The sequence below is a fragment of the Equus caballus genome, chromosome 31 (genome assembly GCF_041296265.1).
Source record: "Equus caballus isolate H_3958 breed thoroughbred chromosome 31, TB-T2T, whole genome shotgun sequence".
Lineage (NCBI taxonomy): Eukaryota > Metazoa > Chordata > Mammalia > Perissodactyla > Equidae > Equus > Equus caballus.
Window position 1 is genome coordinate 9,687,522 of NC_091714.1, and position 21,441 is coordinate 9,708,962.

At 48.4% G+C, this 21,441-nt stretch overlaps 1 protein-coding gene across 3 annotated transcripts in view; it reads right to left on the reverse strand.

The window, feature by feature from the left end:
• Positions 1-21,441, reverse strand: part of TULP4 (TUB like protein 4) — a 227,921-nt gene that overhangs the window by 21,542 nt on the left and 184,938 nt on the right. For all 3 annotated transcript variants that reach the window (XM_023632977.2, XM_023632976.2, XM_023632978.2), the window contains exons 7-9: positions 15,931-16,097; positions 6,520-6,744; positions 5,222-5,456 (exon numbers count right to left, since the gene is read on the reverse strand). In XM_023632977.2, coding sequence (XP_023488745.2) covers positions 5,222-5,456; positions 6,520-6,744; positions 15,931-16,097 — 627 coding nt within the window. The remainder of the gene's footprint in view (positions 1-5,221; positions 5,457-6,519; positions 6,745-15,930; positions 16,098-21,441) is intronic.

Genomic DNA, 21,441 nt, shown 5'->3' on the forward strand with positions numbered 1-21,441 from the left:
CGCCCTGCCGCCTGCTGCAGCCCCAACCAACTGCAGCAGGATCCCGGGAGTGGGCACGGGTACTGATGACTGTGAAGGCTCCCCGGCGACTCCCATGTGCAGCCAGGGCTGAGAAGCACTCGCCCAGGAGCAGAGGAAGGACTTGCCCACTGAACGCATTTAAAGGGGCGGCGTGAGAGGAAGGCAGTTGCTTTCTGAGCCCCGGTCGAGTCCTGCTCGCTCGGTGGTATGACTGCACACGCGCAGGCGCTGCGCTCTGCCCCCTGCCATCGACACAGCTGCAGGTCCGGGGCAGTGCATCAGATCAACGTGGCGGGAGCCCGGGGGTGGTGGCCACACGGACCTCTTACTTCTAGAGAGTCTGTGTCATCAGTCTCTCATGGGAATTCTGGAAGAAACATCCAAGTTGTGGAAAAATGCGAGTTGGGATCGCTCTTTGAGAACCAAAGCCTTAACTATGACGTCTGGGGCTTCACTCCAATTTTGTCAGTTTTCTAGCACATGCTTCTTTCATCTGGGTTGAATGCCTTTTCAAAATACACAACCTGAATCAGATGTCTTTTTAGAATTTGAAAAAGTCCTCTTTAAGCACAATTTTAATAGCTTTTAAATGTAAGCTCTGTCTCAGTCTGCTTGGACTGCCATAACAAAATGTCATAGACCGGGTGGCGTGAACGACAGAAGTTTATTTCCTCAGTTTGGGAGGCTGGAAGTCCAAGACCAGCATGGCCTGGCTCTGGTGAGGGCCTCTCCCTGACTTGCTGAAGGCCACCTCTCCCTGTGTCCCCACAGGGCCTTTCCTCAGTGTGTGTGTGCAGAGACATCTCTCTTCCTCTTCTTAGAAGGCCACCAGTCCTATGGGATAAGGACCCCACCCTTATAGCCTCATTGAACCTTAATCACCCCTAAAAGCCCTATCTCCAAATACAGCCCCACCCCGGGTCAAAACCTCAACTCATGAACTTGGGGGGAAAGACACAATTCAGTCCGTAGCATCCCACCCCGGTTCCCCCTCATTCATGTCCTTCTCCCATGCAAAATACATTCATTCCGTCCCAACAGCCCCCACAGTCTGAACTCCTTCCAGCATCAACACTAACATCTAAGGTCCAGTCTCTCATCTGAACAGCCTCTCATCAGAGATTCGAGGAACGATTCACACTGAGGTAGAACTCCCTTCCAGCTGTGAGCCTGTGAAACCAGACAAGGTATGTGCTTCCAAACGCAAAACACAGTGGTGGGACAGGCAGAGGACAGACATTTGCGTTCCAAAGGGGAGAAACAGGAAAGGAGGAAAAGGGGACAGTTCCAAGTGAGTCCAAAATCTAGTAAGGCGAATTCTATTAAATCTTAAGCCTCAAGAATAATCCTCTCTGGTTTAATACTATGCCTCCAGGCCCTGTGGGATGGCAGTGTTCCCCCAACAGCTCAAGGTGGGGGTCCCCAGGGCTCTGACGGGCTGAGGTCTTGCCCTCAAGGCTCCAGGCGGAGGCTGCTGGCCAGGTGAAACCGAGGCAGTGGCCCTGCTGACCTGTGAATCACTTTTGGGGTTATTTTTCCCTCTTGAAGAATAGCGCATGTTCCTAGCAGAACAGCTCCACCAGACCGTCCTGTCGAATCCAAGAAGTCCAGCGGCCTGCCATCATGTCGTCCTGAATGGATTTTCCAAATCTCCAACTTCCAGTTCCTTTCTGCTTAACAATTCCTTCCATTTCTCTATCTCCTCCCTTCTCATTTTACTAGAAGCCATCAGGAGGAACTAAGCCACTCCCCCAAAACCGCTTAGAAATCTCTCAGTTAAATATCCCATTTCATTGGCTTGCAAGTTTTATCTTCCACAAAATACCAGAACACAGTTCAGCCAAGTTTTTGCCACTTCATAACAAGGATCACTTTCCTCTCGTTTCCAATAACATGTTCCTCATTTCTGTCTGAAACCTCACCAGATACGGCCCTAACGTCCACATTTCTAACATGAACGTCAAACCTCTTCAGCCCCCAGGGGCCAGCCCCATGGCCAAGTGGTTAAGTCCACGTGCTCTGCTTCCGCAGCCCGGGGTTCACTGGTTCAGATCCTGGGCGTGGACCTACACACCAGTCATCAAGCCATGCTGTGGTGGCGTCCCACATAGCAGAACTAGAATGACTTACAACTGGGACACACAACTATGTACTGGGGATTTGGGGAAGAAAAAAACAAAATGAAACAACTCTTCAGCCTTGACCCATGACCCAGTTCCAAAGCAGTTTCCACATTTTCGTTATTTGTTACAGCAGCTCCCCACTTCTCAGTACTAAAATCTGCATTAGTCGGGGTTCTCCAGAGAAACAGAGCCAACAGGAGACACACACACACAGAAAGAGAAAGAGATTATAAGGAACTGGCTCGTGTGATAATGCAGGCTGAGAAGTCCCAAGGTCAGGGTACCGGCGCGGCTGGGTTCTCGGCCTGCAGATGCTCACCTTCTTGCTGAGTGCTCAGCTCTCATGGCCTTTCCTTGGCGTACATGTGCGTGCGGAGAGAGCAAGCTCTCTCCCTCTTCCTTTTCTTATAAGGCCATCAGTCCTATCAGATCCGGACCCCACCCTTATGGCCTCATTTAACCTTAATTACCCCTTAAAAGCCCTTTCTCCAAATAGTCACATTGGGGGTTAGGGCGTTAACGTGTGAACTGGGGGGGGGGGGGGGGGCCCGGCGCACAAAATTCAGTCCAGAGCCAAGTTCCGACAAAAGATTCCTTTGGAAAATTGGTGAATTTTTGCTTAAAAAAAATTATTGGGATTCATGCTAACTATCATGAAAACGCACACTGATAACTCTGAGGAACACATTTGCTAAGTCACCTGGAGATCATTTACAACTGGGGATCACAACCTTCAAAGCGGACAATCCCCTGGGGCCCCCACTAAGTGGCAGATCTCTAGGCCCCGCCCCCAACCTGCCGAACCCATCGAAGGGGCAGGCCTGGGACCCTGGAGTCAAGTAAGCGTCCCAGGTGATCTGCAGGGAGGTGGCCCACGGACACATCCGAGACAATGACGTGGAGAGCTGGCAGCGCCGATGGGCTTCTCACAATGAGAAATCCCTGCTCCTTAAAGTCAGGAATCGTTCCCTCCTCTGAACCATGCAGCTGGCAATTAGTCATGTTCTGCCTCGTGAGACATCTTCTATTTCTGTCTTGAGGCATTTAAATCTTGACTTTTTTATTGAACTTTTCAAGTGTGAAGCTGTCTTATCATCCAAAAGGGATTACGAGCTCCGCGAAGGCAGAGGTGCCCTGGTGTTGCGTCACAGGCACAGGGGACTCGAGGACCGCACACAGCAGGCGCTGAGCACCTGCTGTCGATCTGCTTTGCTTTACAACTTTTTAATTCTTTTAATTCCAAAAATGAGACCTCTCCTTCCCCACAGGACTGCTGGCAATCGAGCCAGCCTGCGTGTGGTGGATGAGCTGATAAATGTGACCATTAAGGAGAAGTGGGCCTGGGACGGTCAGGTCAGGTCCAAGCCAGCCAGGTCCGAGGGAGCTGCAGCCTTGGCCCCACAGCACTCCCACCTGCCGCTTCTGTCCTGTTCTTCGGTGGGACATTGATGCACCGGGGGGTACAGAAGCAAGCTCTCCACGTAAGTTCCCGTCAACATGGATCCGAGCATAGGTTTTATAAAACTGTATACATGGGAGGAACCTTAGAGACGACGACCCCCGATGAGAAGAGGTGATGCGCCCCCGGGCTCAGGGCCTTCCCCACACCCCCTGCCGTCATCTCTAACGGCCACGGCTCTTGCCTTCTCTCTTGCCTTCTCTCTTGCCCTGAAAGCGCAGTTTCCTTCTGAGTTAAGCCGGCTGCTCCCCGGTTTTTCTCACTTTGCCTTCCTGCCCTCGGAGTCTTCCCCCTCCTTCCTTTCCACCTGCCTGCCTACCGGCCTCCGAGTCCTCTCGCTCTCCCTGCTCTTGGTACTAGTTCTGGCACGACTCAAAAGACGCAATAACTCACTGACGTCCAATTTTGTAAAGTACAGCTTTACTCCTTTCAATTTTACGCACTCACACTGACAGCGGGATGTTGCTGGAGATGCCGGGCCTTCCCATAAAGAAAAGCAGACAGAGGTGGACCAAATATGTAAAATACTGAAGCGGGCAAGTGAGGCCAAGGTTGAAAAGGCCCACGGCTTGTGACACTAGGAGAACTGTGGTCGTGCTACATGTCACAGCGGCTTCAGGGACATAACAAGGGGCAGCGGCCAGTCTAATGGGCGGGAAGGTGAGCTGGGAAGTGGAGAGAACAAGTACGAACTACGAAAACGAATCCATTTCAACCCACGTTGTCTCAAGGTCAGGCGCTTGCCAGGCACTGGGGGTGCAAGATGACTCAGTTGCCTCCCTCCAGGCTCTGAGGACTCAGGGACCGTGTGCCCCGCAGGATGCCAGCAGCTGACTGACTGACAGGTGACAGGCACACAGGGTTGCTCACTCTGCTCTGGGTGACAGGCGGAATCTCATAGGCGGTGGTGGAACGTTTGAGCCAGCAGGTACAGCTGAGGGGGCCTCGGGCCTCGACAGTCACTACCACCAAAAGGGTGAAGTCCCTCCCGGGAGCTCACACTCTGGGATCCTGGAGAGAGGTGCACAGCGAGCGCCCTGAATACGTCATGAAGATCGGTACAGGAGGGAGCTCTCAGAAGGAGTGATTCGTCATGCCAAATCTTTATGGACCGGCAAGAATTCTCCTTGGGAATCAGCTAAAAAGCGGCTAACGTGGATTAGTGAGAAGTGAGATTGCAGCAGGAGGCTGAAGGTCTGAAACGTTTTATTCCATCATTTGCACAGGGAGGGCAGTGACGGCACCTCACTGTTATTGTCACTGTCTCAATAGTACCCGAAGGCCCTCAATGAACACCTGATCAATAACTGGAAGAGGAAGCTGTTCCCGGAAGGGCTGTGCCAGCTTCCTCTCCACTGAGAGCCGATGCTTCCTCTATGCACGGCCCCAGCAACACGGAGCCTTACGGAATGCTCTTAAAAACCTGTCAGAAAGTCCACTTAGAGAATCGGGAACTGCAATGGGATTTTGGAAAGGGAGTGGCTTCAAGGACGTTGCACGCTAGCCGACGCAGGCTCCCGTTTCACAGACAGGCACTGTCTTTGTGCGGGTGCTCAGGATCCCCACTCTGCAACCACCCCCGAGCACAAGGTCCACGGTCCTGCGGCGAGGGGCCCACCTGCTTTGCTGTCTGTCCGCGGGTCCATGATGACGAACTCCGGCCGCAGCTTGCTGACGCGCCGCCCCTTGAGGATGGGCACGAGCCCGCCCAGGTACTCCAGGTAGAGCGTGTAGCATGGGCCGCCCACCTCCGGGTCGTCCTCTGTGCGCTTCATGGTGCAGTGCAGACGCTCGTTGCCGGCCGACGGGTAGCTGACAAAGTCGCGCATGTTGTTGGGGTCTGGAATGGGGGGCTGGAGGCAGGACATGGAGAGAAAAGAGTGCGCACGTCACTGATTACCCTGGCAGAGCACTGGCGGGCAGCTCGGGGGCATTAACCACATGGTGCGGAAAAGTGAGTCCCACTCTGGGGGCATCAGAATCTGCTGGGGGCTTTAAAAAATCACTAAGCCAGGATCCTACCCAGACGATCAAAGTGGACTCTCTGGGGGTGGGCCTGGGCATGCGTATTTTCTAAAAATTCCCTGGGTGATTTTAATGAGCAGCCAGGGCTGAGAGTCACTGGTGCTGAACCCAGATTGTAAAGCAACTTGAAAAAAATATCACAGCAGATTCCCAAACTCTGATGTTCTAGGAAAAAAGTAAGCAACAAGTCAATCTGATACTTAGAAGCAGAGACAGAATACAAAAAAGAGAACACAGGGAAGAACCTACAGTGCGGAGGGCCCGAGGTTACAGGGAACTCAGACTCCAACAGCCACTGGCAGGCAGAGTCCACACACTACCTATGACAACAGACCGGTTCTCAAGCTACAGTCAGCACATAGGACGGCTGACCTAAGGGCTGGGTGGGGGTCGCCCCCCTCAGCACAGCGGTGAGGAGAGCAGGCCCCAGGATCGACAGGGTCTCATCCTGACCGTTCCCCTAATGAGCCATGGAGCAAGTCCCTCACTTCTGGGAACACGTCTCCTGCTTTCTCACGTGGGAATAATGGCAGCATCTGCCAGGAAGTCAGGATGGAACAAGACAGACTGATCATCCGGGCAACACACCAGTCAAGCTCAGAATACTGCCTCTGCCATGAGAAAGCTTGTGTCCATCACACAAGGCGAATCTCTCGTGGACACTAACGGTGATGCTGGGGACGGACTGCATGTGTGGGAGACCGTGGCAGAACTCTGCAGAGCCACACACCTTCATCACCCAGACGCACTTGTCAAGGAGCAGACACGCTTCTGTGCTCCTGCCCTGGGATTCTCCAGTCTTCCCTGTCTCTGCCCTCCTCGTGGCGAGCCTTCGGGAACAGGCGGCCAGCAGGGGTGAGGCAGGAGGAGAGGGTGGGTGGAGGGCTTTACCTTGATGGTGGGGATGAAGGCAGTGGAGAGGTACGAGCAGAGGCGGGGGGGCAGCGTCAGCTTGCTGACGTCCTTGTCTTCTCGCAGGGCGCTGGCAATGGCCTGCTGGCACAGCAGCTGCAGGCTGGACACCCGGTGCTCCACACGGACCACGTACAGGGCCGGCCCTGACGCCATCAGCAGCCGCGAGTCCCGGTGTCCCCAGCAGATGGAGATGATGGGGCGCTGCCAAGAAGCGAAGGGAGACCACGCTTAAGCTTTTGCTCTGGTGGAAAGCAAAGAAGATCACGCACGCTTGCGTCACGCAAAATCAAGTGACCAGATAGTTCCTGAGTATACTGGGTTTAAAAAGCACAATAGAGGATGTTAAATACTATATTGTAAAAATGTAATATTTCCATCGAAAAGTAGTTAGATCTCCAGGCCAGAGCACGAAGCTCTGGAACAGTTTTACAAAGTCCTTTTACATGTATTATCTCATTGAATTCGGTGCCATAAAACCTCACTTAGCTTTCAGGGCGTTTCTGCCAGGAGATGCCATCAGCCTGGGGGACAGCACCCCACACTCCTTACTGAAGCTCGGTATCTGGATCCCCAAGTAACCGGTGGTAGGTCCTCCGATGGCTTGGGGAGGTGGTGAGGAGGAAGACCAGATGGCCCTCCCTTTTGTCCTGCCAGGGAGCATTTCAGAGTCAAACCAACCCCAGATTTGGGGTCACGAGCTGTGTGACCTGGGGACTATGACATAACCCTTGGGAGTCTCCTACCTTCTCATGAGCAAAATGGGAGCTGTGAGGACTAGAGGAGACGAACGACGTCATAGTCCTCTGGGCCCTATCACGGGTTGTAACCTACAGAGGCTAAATCACCGTTCCTCTCAGCCATCCTCGAGCTGGTGGGGCAGAGAAAGAGAGCGGAAAGCTATCCGGAAAGGGGAGAGAGGGAACACCGCTCCCGTGGCGGCCGCCCGAGGGGTCTGTGGCCATCGCTTGCTTTGAGAAGGCAGGCTGAAATCCAAACGTGAAAGTCAGAAACCCATTGTACTGAAAAAAATGCAAAGCTGAGGGGTGCCATCTACGGAAGATGAGCCCAGGAGGAGAGAGGGGGGCAGAGCGGGTGATGGAGAAGCAGCGAGGGAACTTCACTCCGACCCGGACAGATGGAGTGCTCATTTAACGAGGTCTTGAGGGGTTTCAACGATCAGAAGTGAGGATATCAGATCTTTTATATGAATGACAGATAGGAACAGAATATTCGCAACGCTTTAGTGACAAACATCAAGATAAAAGGGACACATGAAGACACTTGATTAAAACAGCCTCCAGGGTCGGCTAATCCTGGTTTCAACTTCAAAACAAAGCGCCAGGCTGAAGGTAACTCAAGTTCCATTTCCATCACAGTGAGGCCGGGCAGCCACAGCCCCCTGGAGGAGGACCATGGGGCCTGGAACTCAAGTCTGGGGGCTTCCAGGGTACTTCCAGGATGGGCCTCCTTACAGGAGGATCCCACACAGAGGGGAGACGCCAGAGAGGGGCCTGTTAATTTAGAGCAAGACATAACCACTGCTGAAGACAGGGCGGACAACACATTAAAAATACACACACAAGTTCTCTGGTATCATCAACCCCATAAGGGCAGGTTAGGACGCAAGTTTTATTCGTACCAAAGTCATGCTTAATCTTAAAGACATATGCTGCCTGCCACCGCTGAGCCTCCTAAGATAATATTTACAGCCTAGAGCTCAAGTCACGAAGGACATTTTCACTTCGTACAATCTGACTGGTTGGAACTGGCTGGAGAAATCCCAGACACTTCTTTCTCCCAGTTTCTCATTACTTTTGAGCCCGTCTATCGGACCTGCCAAGGGTTACTATGTACAAATTCTATATATATTTATTTATCCTCCTGTGTCCGCCCTCCTTCTAGTTCTGTTTTTCATAGTAACTCTCTCTATGTAAAAGTTGATTACAAGTTTGGGGAGGATCTTATATAAAACTGTCATTATGATAAGGACGCATCTCTTACATCTTTGTACAAAGGAACTTAAACCAGTTAAACCGGATAAAAATCCTCTCCGTTACATTTACATATATAATCACTATGCATCATAACAAAAATAACAATTATGTCTTAAAAACTTACCACATTCCAATAGCACCTTAAGTTATCTTGATAAGCACATGCATTATCTCATTTAATGCTCTCAGGTCTACCATATACGTATGATTATTCCCGTTTAACATACAAGGAAACTGAGCTAAGAGAGGCTAAGTAACTTGGTTACAGCCAATAAATAGGAGAGCTGCAATTCTTACCGGCTTCCCCCTCAACCCCACAGCTTACGCTCATCTTACAAGGTGGTGTCTCTCTTAAGTGTCAGTACAGTGATACAAGCACGAAAGAATGTGTCATGTCCCACTAACAAATTTAACTATAATCACAAAGTAACAAACCCAAATTCTCCCCTCAGTTCTCCCCATAAGCCATTTGGTCAAGGCCATTTTACTCAGAAAGAACCCAAGCAACATGTCTGTAGAAAAGGCAAATAGACAAGCAGAGAAACAGCCTGCATAAATAACCAACGGACAATGACCAGAATGATTCATTAGGGCAGAAAAGGATCCAGAGGTCATGTGGGCCCACAAGTGGAGATAAGTAGCCAAGTAGTCCTGGTAGATAAGCATGAAACAGCAGTGGGCAAGGACTGTGCTGCTCCACATCGGGCATCGCATCAATGAGGACAACTTAGAATTCTTGGCAAGAAAGAGTGAAAGGGCTTGAAAGGTGTGAAAACTAGACCCCAGAAGAACAGAGCTGAAATTCGGTAGCCCGGAGAAGCAATGTCTGCAGGGTCTCAACGGCATACTTGTTCTCTGGAGCCAGGGTACCAGGAAACCCCCCTTCATGAGCAGGATGAGGACCCCAACAGGAACGTACAGTTCAGTGATTTGGGGAGCAGCGTTCACTCACTCGCCCAAGTCAGGGACAGTTGATTTAGCTCAGCAAAGCGGGGAAAAGATGCCCATTTAATAAAAATGATTAAATAATTAAACATGATTATGGCACATGCTCCATGTAAGACAATGAAGTAGCAAAATCAATACTGGTACCCTCGCCATAATAAATGCTAAGGCTGTATTAGAAAAATAAGGAAGAATTTACAAATAGTGAGAGTGGACCCTCTGGTCTGAAGATTTTGAGGTCTCACTGATGTGGGGAAATTGATTACTGTAATTACCACCGAGTCTGAGGCCAGGCGGTAGGGCCACGACCTCTCAGCATCCCATAAGTCCCGGAAGGAGGTCCTTTTATGTGGCATCTAACACACACGGTGGGTACAGTTAATAATACTGTACTGTATCCTTGAAAGGTGTTAAGAGAGCAGATCTTGAATGTTCTCACCCCAAAAAAGAAATGGTAATTACGTGACGTGACGGAAGGGGTAGCTGACCTTATGTCACTAATCACACTGCAATATAGAAGCGTTATCACATCCACGTGCTGTACATCTTAAACTTACACAGTGTTCATGTCAATCACATATCAATAAAGCTGGAAATAAGCACATAAATAAGAAAATTAACATACAAAATCCTCTTATACCTTTTTTATACTTTTTAATATGTCATCTTGCTTTTTTAAAGTCTCACTTCTTTTTGGCGCTCATTTCCCTGTGCTGTTTCCTGGTACTCTGGTCTACAGAGCCCTCGCTACAGATGTTCTGCTGTTTCAGAAAGAAGGGGAGTCAAAGTGGAGGAAAGTGCACGTGCCTGCAGACACGGGGCATGGGGCATCTTCATTTCTCAGCCTCACAGTCAGGGATTTCTGTCACTCCGTCCCCTAGGATCTGCCACGCTGGGGGGACACGAGGCCGCCCTGTCTGCCAGCCCACAGCCCTCACCCGCAGCACACCGTCCTCCCCAGGAACTGCTCACCCGCCGGGATCCGCCGCGGTGGAAGAGAAACGCACACATGTTCAACTTCCATAAACCTGGGAACACACAAGCGTGCACACACGCAACTCCCACAGATTAATGTTTTTGTTTGAACAGCTGCCATCTGCTAGGGAAAACCTCAGCTGTAAATCTGTGGACTTCCTCTCTTTCTCAAATTACACAAAATGACTATTTTTGGAACTGATGGCTGGAACCGTGAAGTTGATAACATTCGAATCTTAATTTGCGTAGGGAAGTTCACAGATTTTGCGGGCCTAAATTCAAGGCAAAAGGGCAGGAAAATGAGGTGCATTCTGGGGAGCGTTAGTGGAGCAGAATCCAGTGCTTTGGTCAGTCTGATGGAGCGAGAGCTGTTACTCCGCTGGAGGGGTGCGGGCACTGTTCATGGGGAGGTTAGGCGAGTGGTTAGTGCACAGCCAAGGTGTCCCCAGCGTCTCCCTCTCCGTGTCTGATGCTGAGCCACTGAACAGGAGCGTGGGTGCCTGGCTCTCCTTCTCTCCCTGCTACAGCATCATGGAATGTGCTAACAATGGCCACTTTCAACCCCTTACAGCACATGAAGAAGACACGCTAAATACCCCCACCTTATCTCCTGCTGCCACACAATACATGCCATGCGTCCGTCCGATCATTTATTCATCTACTGAGTTGTCAACCAGTCATTCAGAAAATATCTGTTAAATGTGTCCAATGGGCCAGACACAGGCCAGGTGTCAGGGGACTGGCCCTGAATAAAACAAATTCCCGGCCCTCACAGAGCTGACACGCTGAGGTGGGAGGGGGAGAGGGTCTCTGATGGGGACCACCTGACACGGGGAGGTAGTGAACAGGCTCTGAAGTGAAGAGGACAGGTGGCTGGAGAAGGAGTGAGGGGGTCGCTTCAGGCAGAGGCGGGCAGAGGACGCTGCGCCCCAGAGGAGCCCCAGCCCAGGCCTGACTGAGAGCTTGTTCACTGTTTGAACCCGGAGTGAAAGCGGCCTCCCCGCATCGCTGCTGTGCGCATGGCAGTGAGCTGCACGGAATCCTCGCAACCTTCCAGAGGAAGGAAAAACAGGGTATCCTTCCACACTAAAGAGAAGCTGCTCAAGCAGGATTAGAGTCAACGGACAGCACCAGGGCCCCGGCCAGCCCCGCGGGCCCGAGAGAGGGCAGGCGAGGCTGCCCAGGTGCACGGTTTCCGCTGAAACGCTGGGCTGCGGACTGGAGGCTGCGAAGTCCCCGGAGCCATCCCTGGACTCTGGCCCTCTCTGCAGCTCCCCTAGGAAGGCGGGTCTCTGTCTTGGCGGAAACGTACTTCAGAAGTTTCAGAGCCCCTTGCGGAAGGGGATGTTTAGCGTTTGTGCAAGTGTGTGCGAAGAAGGCAAGCCTTCTAGAACAGTTCACTCTTAAACAGACCAAGGTGGTGGCTTGTCACCATCTAATTGTGCTGGCTGGAGCCATAGACAGTCTTGAATATTAAGGTTCAATGATCTGGCCACCAACCAAGCTGCAGTAACGAAAGCTAGCTCAGGATTCAGTCACCCAAACCTCCGTTTTAAGGGAACACACCCTTCTTGCATTTTGTAAGCAGACGACCCCAGGAAGGATTTTCTCATCTGTTTAACAGCAAACAACGGGAAACGCAACCCGTGGCAGCTTCGTGAGAACAGGTGGAGTCAATCCTCCACAAAAGGAGGCAAAGACATTTTTGCCAAAGGATTCTCCTTCAAGAGCACAGACGTCTATGGCCACAGACGCGCGCTCTGACTTGATTTTCAGTTCCCACACCCATCTTCTTCCTCTTCCTTCTCTCTTCATTTTTTACCCAAATATGTTACAGCAACAACTGAATCTTATAGAATATAAGGTGACTCCTTCCAACATGCCTTGAATGCAAAAAAAAGTTCATAAAGCTAAAACAGAAGAAAAAACCCAACCAACCAACCAAAACCCAGACCCAAACTGCTGAAGCCTGCAACTTCAGTCAGCAGTGCTAACGCTACTGCTTATCAGATATGCAATTACATATAGACAGTCACAGATAACAGCTGACGAAATGAATTACAGAATTTTAAATTACAACAGGTAGGAAGGAAAGGAAAATAAATTAGAGCATATTTCCCTGTACGAGCTTCGGCCACAGGCACTGCTGCTGGGAGTAAATCAGGAGAACCCATTTTAAAGCCTAGGCTGCTGCACATTGGCGTCGGGCAATGGCTTTGTATGCAATAACCTACAACCCAATTAACTCGGAAATAAATTATCCAGTCTAAACAGCATTTAGTTCTTTTCATAAATAGTGCAATAAATTGCCTAACTTCCTTCCTGCTATAAAAATGTCCCTGCCTTTGGACAACTTGAACAGCACAGCACAGATAACATGCGATTTTAGAATCATTACAGACAAGAATTAAGTTGGTGCTACATGTAATTTACATTGTACTCGCTTTTTAATAGCATCATTATTTAATTTTATATTATTGAGGCAATCTTTTCAATGGCTGAAACAGACCCTCGAATGAAAAAAATCAATAATTTATTAAAATGCTAAGACGCTGCACAGATATTTTCCCCCAAAGGAAGCTCGGCCAAGCCCCTCCCTTATCCGTGAGCCCAAGTAGTTTCAATTCTGCACTTATGTTAGTTTCACGAGAAAGTCAAGGAGAACTTTTGCAGTGATTAACGTCATCAAGCCTCTACTACATTCTAGGCACAGTGAAGATCAGGAAAATACAGAAAATGTGGTTTTGACTTCAAGAAAATAAGACAAACAGCAAAATGCACTATATGCCAGAGGTGTTAAGCACCCCAAGGGTTCACAGAGAAGAGGGGTCCCAATCATCGGGCAGATTTACAAAAAGATTTATTAAAAAAAAGGCCGTGACTGTGCTGGCATTGAGGAGGATGGATTTCCCGAAGCTGAGATGGCAGGAAGGACATTCCCTGAAGAGGGAACAGAATGCCAGCAGTAAGGGTGTCCTGAGTCAGACAGAAGAGTGGAGAATGCTGAATGTACAACTTGGAGTATGTTTCAGTACTTTGATTCACAAATATGCTAATAAATATGAAAGCCTTATTAACTCAGAAAGAGCTGAAAATTCCCATCCTCTCCTACTCATCTTTCAGTCAGGCTAGGGAAAGCTAGCATGAGACCTGACTGGGAAGGGCACATAGCTACTGCTTCAAACAATCAACAGAAAGAACTAAAGAAAGCACATGTTGACAAGCATCCATCCATCAGTCCACAGAGCAGATATTTACAGACCACCTGCTATGTTGCAGGCAATGCACTGGCAGGAGGCTCACAAGTATAAACAAGGCAGTCTCTCCCTCAACCCCCAATCCGAGGGACTCCAGGATCTATGTTTCTTGCCCCATTCCTTGGCCTCACGCTAACAGCCTCGACTCTACCCCACTTCAGCTTTCCCCGGTTGGCCTCATCACCTGGAACTACTTCACTTCTAAAACAGGAAGCTGAGTTTCCGATCCAACCACAGCTTCCCAGCCTGTGTTTATCGCTTCTTCTTGAACGTGCCTTGTTATGATTTCACACTTCCCAGTCTCGGGTCACAAAGCATCTACCCACCCAGATTCCAGGACTGCACATTTCAATAACATCCTTAGTAGTTCTCTAAATTCCATTTTTTGTTTTTCTGTTACATTAATCTTCCCAATTCCTAACTTTAGGCAACCTGGACCACTTCTGCCTCTAGGGGTTGTAGAGAAGGCACGGACAGCACTGAGTCCCACTTTAAAAGCACACTATCCAGCTTTGGCAGGGACTTAATTTCAGCTTATTATCTTGAAGGGTTCCTGTATCATATTCCTGTAGACTAGCACTCAGGGCTTGGGGCTCAGTGCCAGCTGCACAGGGCCCCTCAAAACAGGTTTGCTGGATGCTTGAACAAATGAGTGGACAAACAGACTTATTTGCCCATAGAAGATATTACATCATGAAAAGATATCTTTAAATCCTACAACTCAACAGCACAAAAACAAATAACTCAATTAAAAAATGCACAAGAGTCTTGAATAGATATTTCTCCAAAGAAGATATACAAATGGCCAATAAGCACATGAAGAGATGCTCAACATAACCAATCAGCAGGGAAATACAAGTCAAAACCGCAAGGAGATACCATCTCACACCCATTAGAAGGGCTACTATTAAAAAAAAAAAAAAAGAAGGGTTGGTGAGGGTGTAGAGAAGCTGGCATGCTTGTGCACGGTTGGTGGGAATGTAAAAAGGTGCAGCCACCATGGAAAAGAGTATGGCAGTTCTCAAAAAATTAGAAATAGAATTACCATATGATCTAGCAATTCAACTTCTGGGTATTTATCCAAAAGAACTGAAAGCAGCGTCTCAAAGAGATATTTGTGTACCCCTGTCCACAGCAGCATATTCACCTTAGGCAAAAGGTGGAGGGAACCCAAATGTCCATTGAAGGATGAATGGATAAACAAAATGCGGTACATCCACACAATGGCATATTGTTGAGTCTTAAAAAGGAAGGAAATTCTGACACATACTACAATATGGATGAACCTTGAGGACATTATGGTAAGTGAAATAAGCCAGTCACAAAAAGACAAATACTGTATGACTCCGCGTGTATGAGGGGTGTAGAGCAGTCGAATTCACTGAGACCGAAAGGTAGAGAGTTTCAGTTTTACGAGATGAAAAGCTCTGGAGATTGGGTATATCATAACGTAACACACCTAACACTACTCAGCTGGACACTTAAAATGGTTAAGGTGGTAAGTTTTATGTGTATTTTACCGAATGTTAAAAAAAGATATATTTAAATAATTTATGCCTGCATCTAACTATAAATTTCCCCAAATCTGGTGTACCTGCCTCTCTGATGAGCTGCAAAGGTTAGGACAGAGTCCCTTGCTTATTATCAGCCCCATCAAAGGTCAGCTCAGTCCCAGACCCATCTCCACGATCACCCACTAAGCACTTCGTCCTACCCCATGACAGACACAGACCAGAAACAAACTGGTCTAAAGATTTATGGGGAATAAAAACAGACAGAAAGTCTAGACCTGTGCATACTTTCTTAAAGACCTTTAAGCTTTTTTATTTATTGTTTAACAATAATTTAGTCAAAATGTAAAAGTACATTACTAGCATAACAAACATAAAGTCAGAGTGAATAAATGCAGATTCAGCATTTACTTCTGCAAGTTTCCGATTTCTCCTTGAGACTGAGGACACATACCAGCTCGCTCGGCTCACTCACTGTCCACTCATCCGACTGGGGAATGGAATAAAGTATTCTGGCTATAGGGCAGAAACTTCTTTTTCTCTTATTTCTTCTAGTTTATACCCCATAATTCAATTAAAGTCAACAAAAGATTAAAATCTGTCAAAGACAATTATAATGAGCATAACCGACTGATGAACATTTAACAGAGATCAGGGGCCTACAACACAGTGGCGTCACAGTGAGTGCCTGACACACGTCCTTACTTGCACAAGCGTGTCCAGTGTGAAGATGTGCTCCCCTCGAACGTTGTAGAACTTGACCATGGCACTCTTCAGCAGAGGGCCGCTGGGAAGGTCGCCAAGCTGCGTTTGCCGTTCCATACCAGCTACTGCCAGGAGGTCTCCCTGTGTGCACCACTGGGCCACCACCTCTGAAACCCAAAGGAGAAACGGTCACCCTCCCTGAACCTTTCACTTACGTAGTTTAAAACACAGAGCCGCCCAGCAAATACAATGGTGGCTCTTCCCCTTTCTCCCATGAAGACAACAGCTACCCACTTCTCTGAAGACAATAGAGACTCTATTTCAAAACAGGCATTTATTACATGGATGGGGTTGCAGATCCCCTGAAACATAACTAAATGCGTCAAAAACTATACATATGTATGGGGACGGCCTGGTGGCATAGTGGTTAAGTTCGCACCTTCCGCTTTGCTGGCCCGGGGTTCGCAAGTTCGGATCCTGGGTGCAGACATGGCACCGCTTGGCAAGCATGCTGTGGTAGGCGTCCCACATATAAAGTAGAGGAAGATGGGCACGGATGTTAGCTCAGGGCCAGCCTTCCCCAGCAAAAAGAGGAGGACTGGCAGTAGTTACCTCAGGACTAATCTTCCTCAAAAAAAAAAAAACCCAAAAAAACTATACATATGTATGGGGACAGCCTGGTGGCATAGTGGTTAAGTTTGCACGCTCCGCTTTGGCGGCCTAGGGTTCGCAGGTTCAGATCCTGGCCATGGACCTGGCACAGCTCATCCAGCCACACCATGGTGATATCCCACATAAAACAGAGGAAGACTGGCACAGATGTTAGCCCAGCAACAATCTTCCGCAAGCAAAAAGAGGAAGACTAGCATCAGATGTTAGCTCAGGGCCAGTCTTCCTTACAAAACAAACAAACAAACAAACCAAAGCATATATGATAAAGCTGGCATGTTAAATGTCTAACCCAATACCAGCATCTCCATCACGGGACTTGCAGAACTGAGAGATCAGGTAAGATAGAAAAACCTATGACTGTACATCCTAAGTGCATTTCCCACCGCCATGGCCTCCACTCCCAGAGATGACTCAGAGGGTTTACAAATGCTCCAAGTACATCGAGAGCAAAGCCTGAATTCATATCCATTTGATTTCCATGTACCAGTGGGCAAAGTTCAGATAAAGGACATGTCTGCATAGGAAGGCCTTGGCTTTAGTGGACATTTGAATGAGGTGGGGGCTTAGAAAAGAAGGAAAATACTTCTGTTGGGTGCTAGTGTTGTCAGAGAAATTTTCCCACTGGAGGTGGGATGCCCACCTACAAGCCACTCAGTACCTGGAAGAAACGGCTATTAAATGGCGTGTTTAATCCAATATTAGAAATTTACTTATTCTTGCTGGTAAAACAAGCTATTAGTACTAATAAGGTTTATTGCATAGTTTTTCTCCCTCAAGACCCTAAAACGGGATCTGATCCCTGGAATCTGGAACTCAGTAGCCCATTCTGCTGAGAGGCTAGAGTGATTTAAAGGTGGTCCACCACGACAAGGACACATTTCAGAGCCGAGTCTAGAACTCCGCAGCTCCTGAGCTCTGTCACGTCGCACATGATCACAGCACCCTTGTCGTATTCGTCTGTGGTACTGATTCTGATGTTAATTCCAGGGCATTCTTGGGTCACCGGGCAGCAGTTCCTGGGACAAGAGGGCTCTCCAGACCCAGGGAACGAGAGCTTGCTCATCAAGTTAGCCACACACAGAAACCAGAGACAGAGGTGGCAGAAGGCTGAGCGGAAGGAGTTCTAGACAAACACAAAGTGACAAACCTCTATAATCTGAGACAGTGTAAGCATCAATAAGGAGTTTTTTTCCTTTTTCTTATAAAAGGATATAAACAAGGTTAAGTACAAACGAACAAGAATCAAGCAAAATCCTAGTGAATGAGATTTGAAAAAGATGAGGGGGAAAGCGAGAGGACTTGTGCATAAACCAAATGTGCTCTGGGCCTCCCACTGGTGCCGTCGCTCCACGGAACTGCCTTGTAGTGATAACGAAATGGAAATGACCTCTGGATGGCAGCTTTGGAAACACAAGGGAGTCAAAGGGAGCAACTGGCACTGCCGGGTAAAGACAACGGAAGAAAGAAGACGGAGTCTAGCGTTGTTCAGAGGGAAACATCCCTGCAGCGCAGCAGAGACTAAGATGCTCCCGGGCCCCCGGGCTGACCCACTCTGCTGAGCAGATGAGTGAACCCTGCACCGCTGTTTTTGCTATTTGTTTATTTTAAATTTCAATCATTGATTTGAATTCTGTCACACACTGGTTTTCCCAACAGATAAGTGTTCTGTTGTCCCTGCAGGGCTGACCTAGACAGACAATCCATTCAGAGATTGCTGGAAGACTAACACAGTGAACCTGAGCGCTGTCGGCCCAGACGGATACAGATCTCTGTCAGCCAAACCGTGGGAGAAGACGGCCCCATGGACCAAAACCCCTCTGCTCAGAACCCCCTCCTGACCCTCTCAGTGTGCCCAATGACGTGATGAGAAGAAGAAATACTGCAAAGCAAAGAAAAAAAGCCCAGGGGTTTGAATTCTTCTATTTTAAGACAAATCTGGGGTGAAATGAGAAGTCCCCTTGAAAGCTTGCTTTACTGCAAGAGACGCACTGGCTTGGTCACAGAATTTCTGAACATGACTGAATTATTTTTCCTTGACGGGTGGTAGAACACGCAACCCCAAAATATGCCACTTTGGCATAAGGATCATTTTGAGCTGAAGGCAATTGAGGGGAAGCAGACACAAGAAAAGCTCTCTGCCCTCCCCTATTTGCCTAAAAGCAGGACGTACATTTGTAAAGGGGTCCCCTCCCCTCTCTACCAGGAAGGACACAAGTTAACCACTGGAGACAACTCTAGACCCTGGTCAGCCTGGAAGACACCAGAGGAATCCACGCAGCAAACTTTAGAACCAGCCGTATCTTCCATTAGTTCCCCATACATTCACCGTCCCACAGTTTGCTGCCCTGGAAGTTCAAAGTCCTTTTCCTCTGTCTTGTCACTTCTCGACAAATGTATTGTCCTTTGTTTAACATGCTATATAAGCCCAAGTTCTAACCACCCCTTTGGGTTACTTGTCTCTGAGCGCTTCCATGAGTAAGCGCAACGCATGTGTTAACACACTTCTGTTTTTGTCTCCTCGATCTGTTCTTTGTCCATCTAACTCACGGGGCCCCAGTCAGAGAACCTAAGATGGGTAGAGGGAAAACAGTCTTTCCTCCCCTACATGCTCATGAAGGAGTAAAGTTACAACAAAGTCAAACTCCCAAATAAGGCGAACCAATTTACAGTTCAACTTTTGATAGACACGAGTTCCCAAGGCTGGGACACTCAGAAGGCAGAACCTCCTCAGCAAACACCTGCAAAGCAAAATCGCCCCCTCCCGCCACGTGATTCAGCAATGAAGACGAGTCTGACGGGGTGGGGAGGGCTGGTTGCGGGGTCTACGAGCTGTCTGGCATTCCAAGTCCTTTTGCACATGACGTAAATCACAGTGTTGGTGATAAACCAGAGAATACCATGAGCCACCCTTCCGCACTGGAAAAGGTCTCTGAGGGACTTCTTGGAGACAGTGACACAGGAAGACCAGACCTTTCAGTCTACCTTAGGAGACGAGCGACTGGCCTGGCTGGGACAGGACAGATCCCCGCGGATGGAAGAAGTTGCCGCGTGCCATCTTTGACAGCATCCTGGCTACCTCTTTCCAGTATCTACTAACATGTCCCGCAAAGTAGTGGACAAAAATAAATTAAGGGGATGGCCTGGTGGTGTAGTGGTTAAGTTCATGCGCTCTGCACTGGCGGCCCGCGGTTCACAGGTTCAGATCCCGGGTGCAGACCTACACACCACTCATCAAGCCGTGCTATGGCAGTGTCTCACACAAGACAGAGGGAGACTGGCACAGATGTTAGCTCAGCCACAATCTTCCTCAAGCAAAAAGGAAATAAATAAATAATTAATTAAAAAAAAAAAAAACTACTGTTGTTGGTACCCGAGTCCTTAAAATATTCTGAAACCAAGACAGAAAAGGAAACTGCCTCCACGCAGCGCGCAGTGGATGACAGCAGCTCACTTAAACGTCACCCAACCTTCCGAGATTAGGAAGACTCAGTGCAGAAACACCCCCCGTGAAAGGGCGAAAGACTGAGGACGTTCTTACATTAGACCTAGCTTTCTAGTCGGGCAATGACAAGAATGCGAAATCTGCCTGTATTTATCCTTTTAGGATAAATCTCAAGTCAAAACCTTTCACATCTGGGAGGGCTACTTTGGGTCACCTCCCCACGTCACCTTGGATGTGTCCCTAATCCTGTGCTGCACAGCTGGCAGGAAAGTGTTAGAAATGCTGCTCCAACACAGTCTAGTTTGATAGAGAACAAAATAATACATCAGAGGAAGAAAAAAATAAAGTTTCCACAGGCAAGCAAGATGGTAAAAAACTAGACAAATTCACCCCATAAAGAATACAAAGGAACTGAGTGGTAATTACGTTTATGTTATTTTTAGTCCTGATCAGACAGTCGACAGAGATCAAAGTTCAGGACCCCAGAACAGGATGCAAGTTCTGACGAAATTAATACACTTGGTTAAAAGGTTTAAAAATAGAATTTTTGAAGAAGAAAGCAGAGAATGAATTACTAAATATATGGAAGAATTTATGATGACCATCCCTATATTTTAGCTCCACAAATCAGAAAATTCAGAAAAAGAGCTTAGGAAAAGCCCAAAGAATTTAAGTTGATCATCAACACAGAAAAATACTTACTCAGCTCCCACCGGGCCCGTTTGTGGCATAAAGAAGGAATTCCACACAGTTCATGTCCCTCAGGAGTTTACAGGCTAAATAATTCCTTACAATTATAGTTTTGAAACAGCAAAATAGGACGCCCCAAAGAGTGAGTATAACTTGCTTCTAAAAATGCCGTATAATTTTAAAATAGAAATGCCAAGTGTTTAGGGGTACACAGGCAGGTATGATGCGTTCCAGCCAGTCAACAGTTAAGTACAGGACTTAATTCTATATGTCCCTGTGATTCCTGAATAATTCAGACAAGAAGCACACGGCCGTGACGCTCTGGTCTGATGGCCAGTTGTGAACGACGGCAGCGAGCTGAACTGCAGGTTCTGGTTTGCCGCCCTCCCATTCAGATTACAGTGGGTCCCTTTAACACTGAGGGCCAGAGGCAGCCCAGCAATTTCTACACTGCACCACCCAACCCCGAGGAGACAGAACTGTCTCCCCACAGAACTCAATGGGGTCACAACGTCAGTAGCATTCTTGAATTGCAGAATTCAGAACACTCCTGATGCCTAGGGACACGGATTTTCTCTTGAGATAACAGTACTTCATAAGGTCTATTGAGAAGGCGTCAGCACCTGACTGCTGGCCTTCACGTCGATGCCTCAGCCCGGCAATTGTGCGTCCTCCACAAGTCCGTCAAGGCAACTTTATTGCACAAC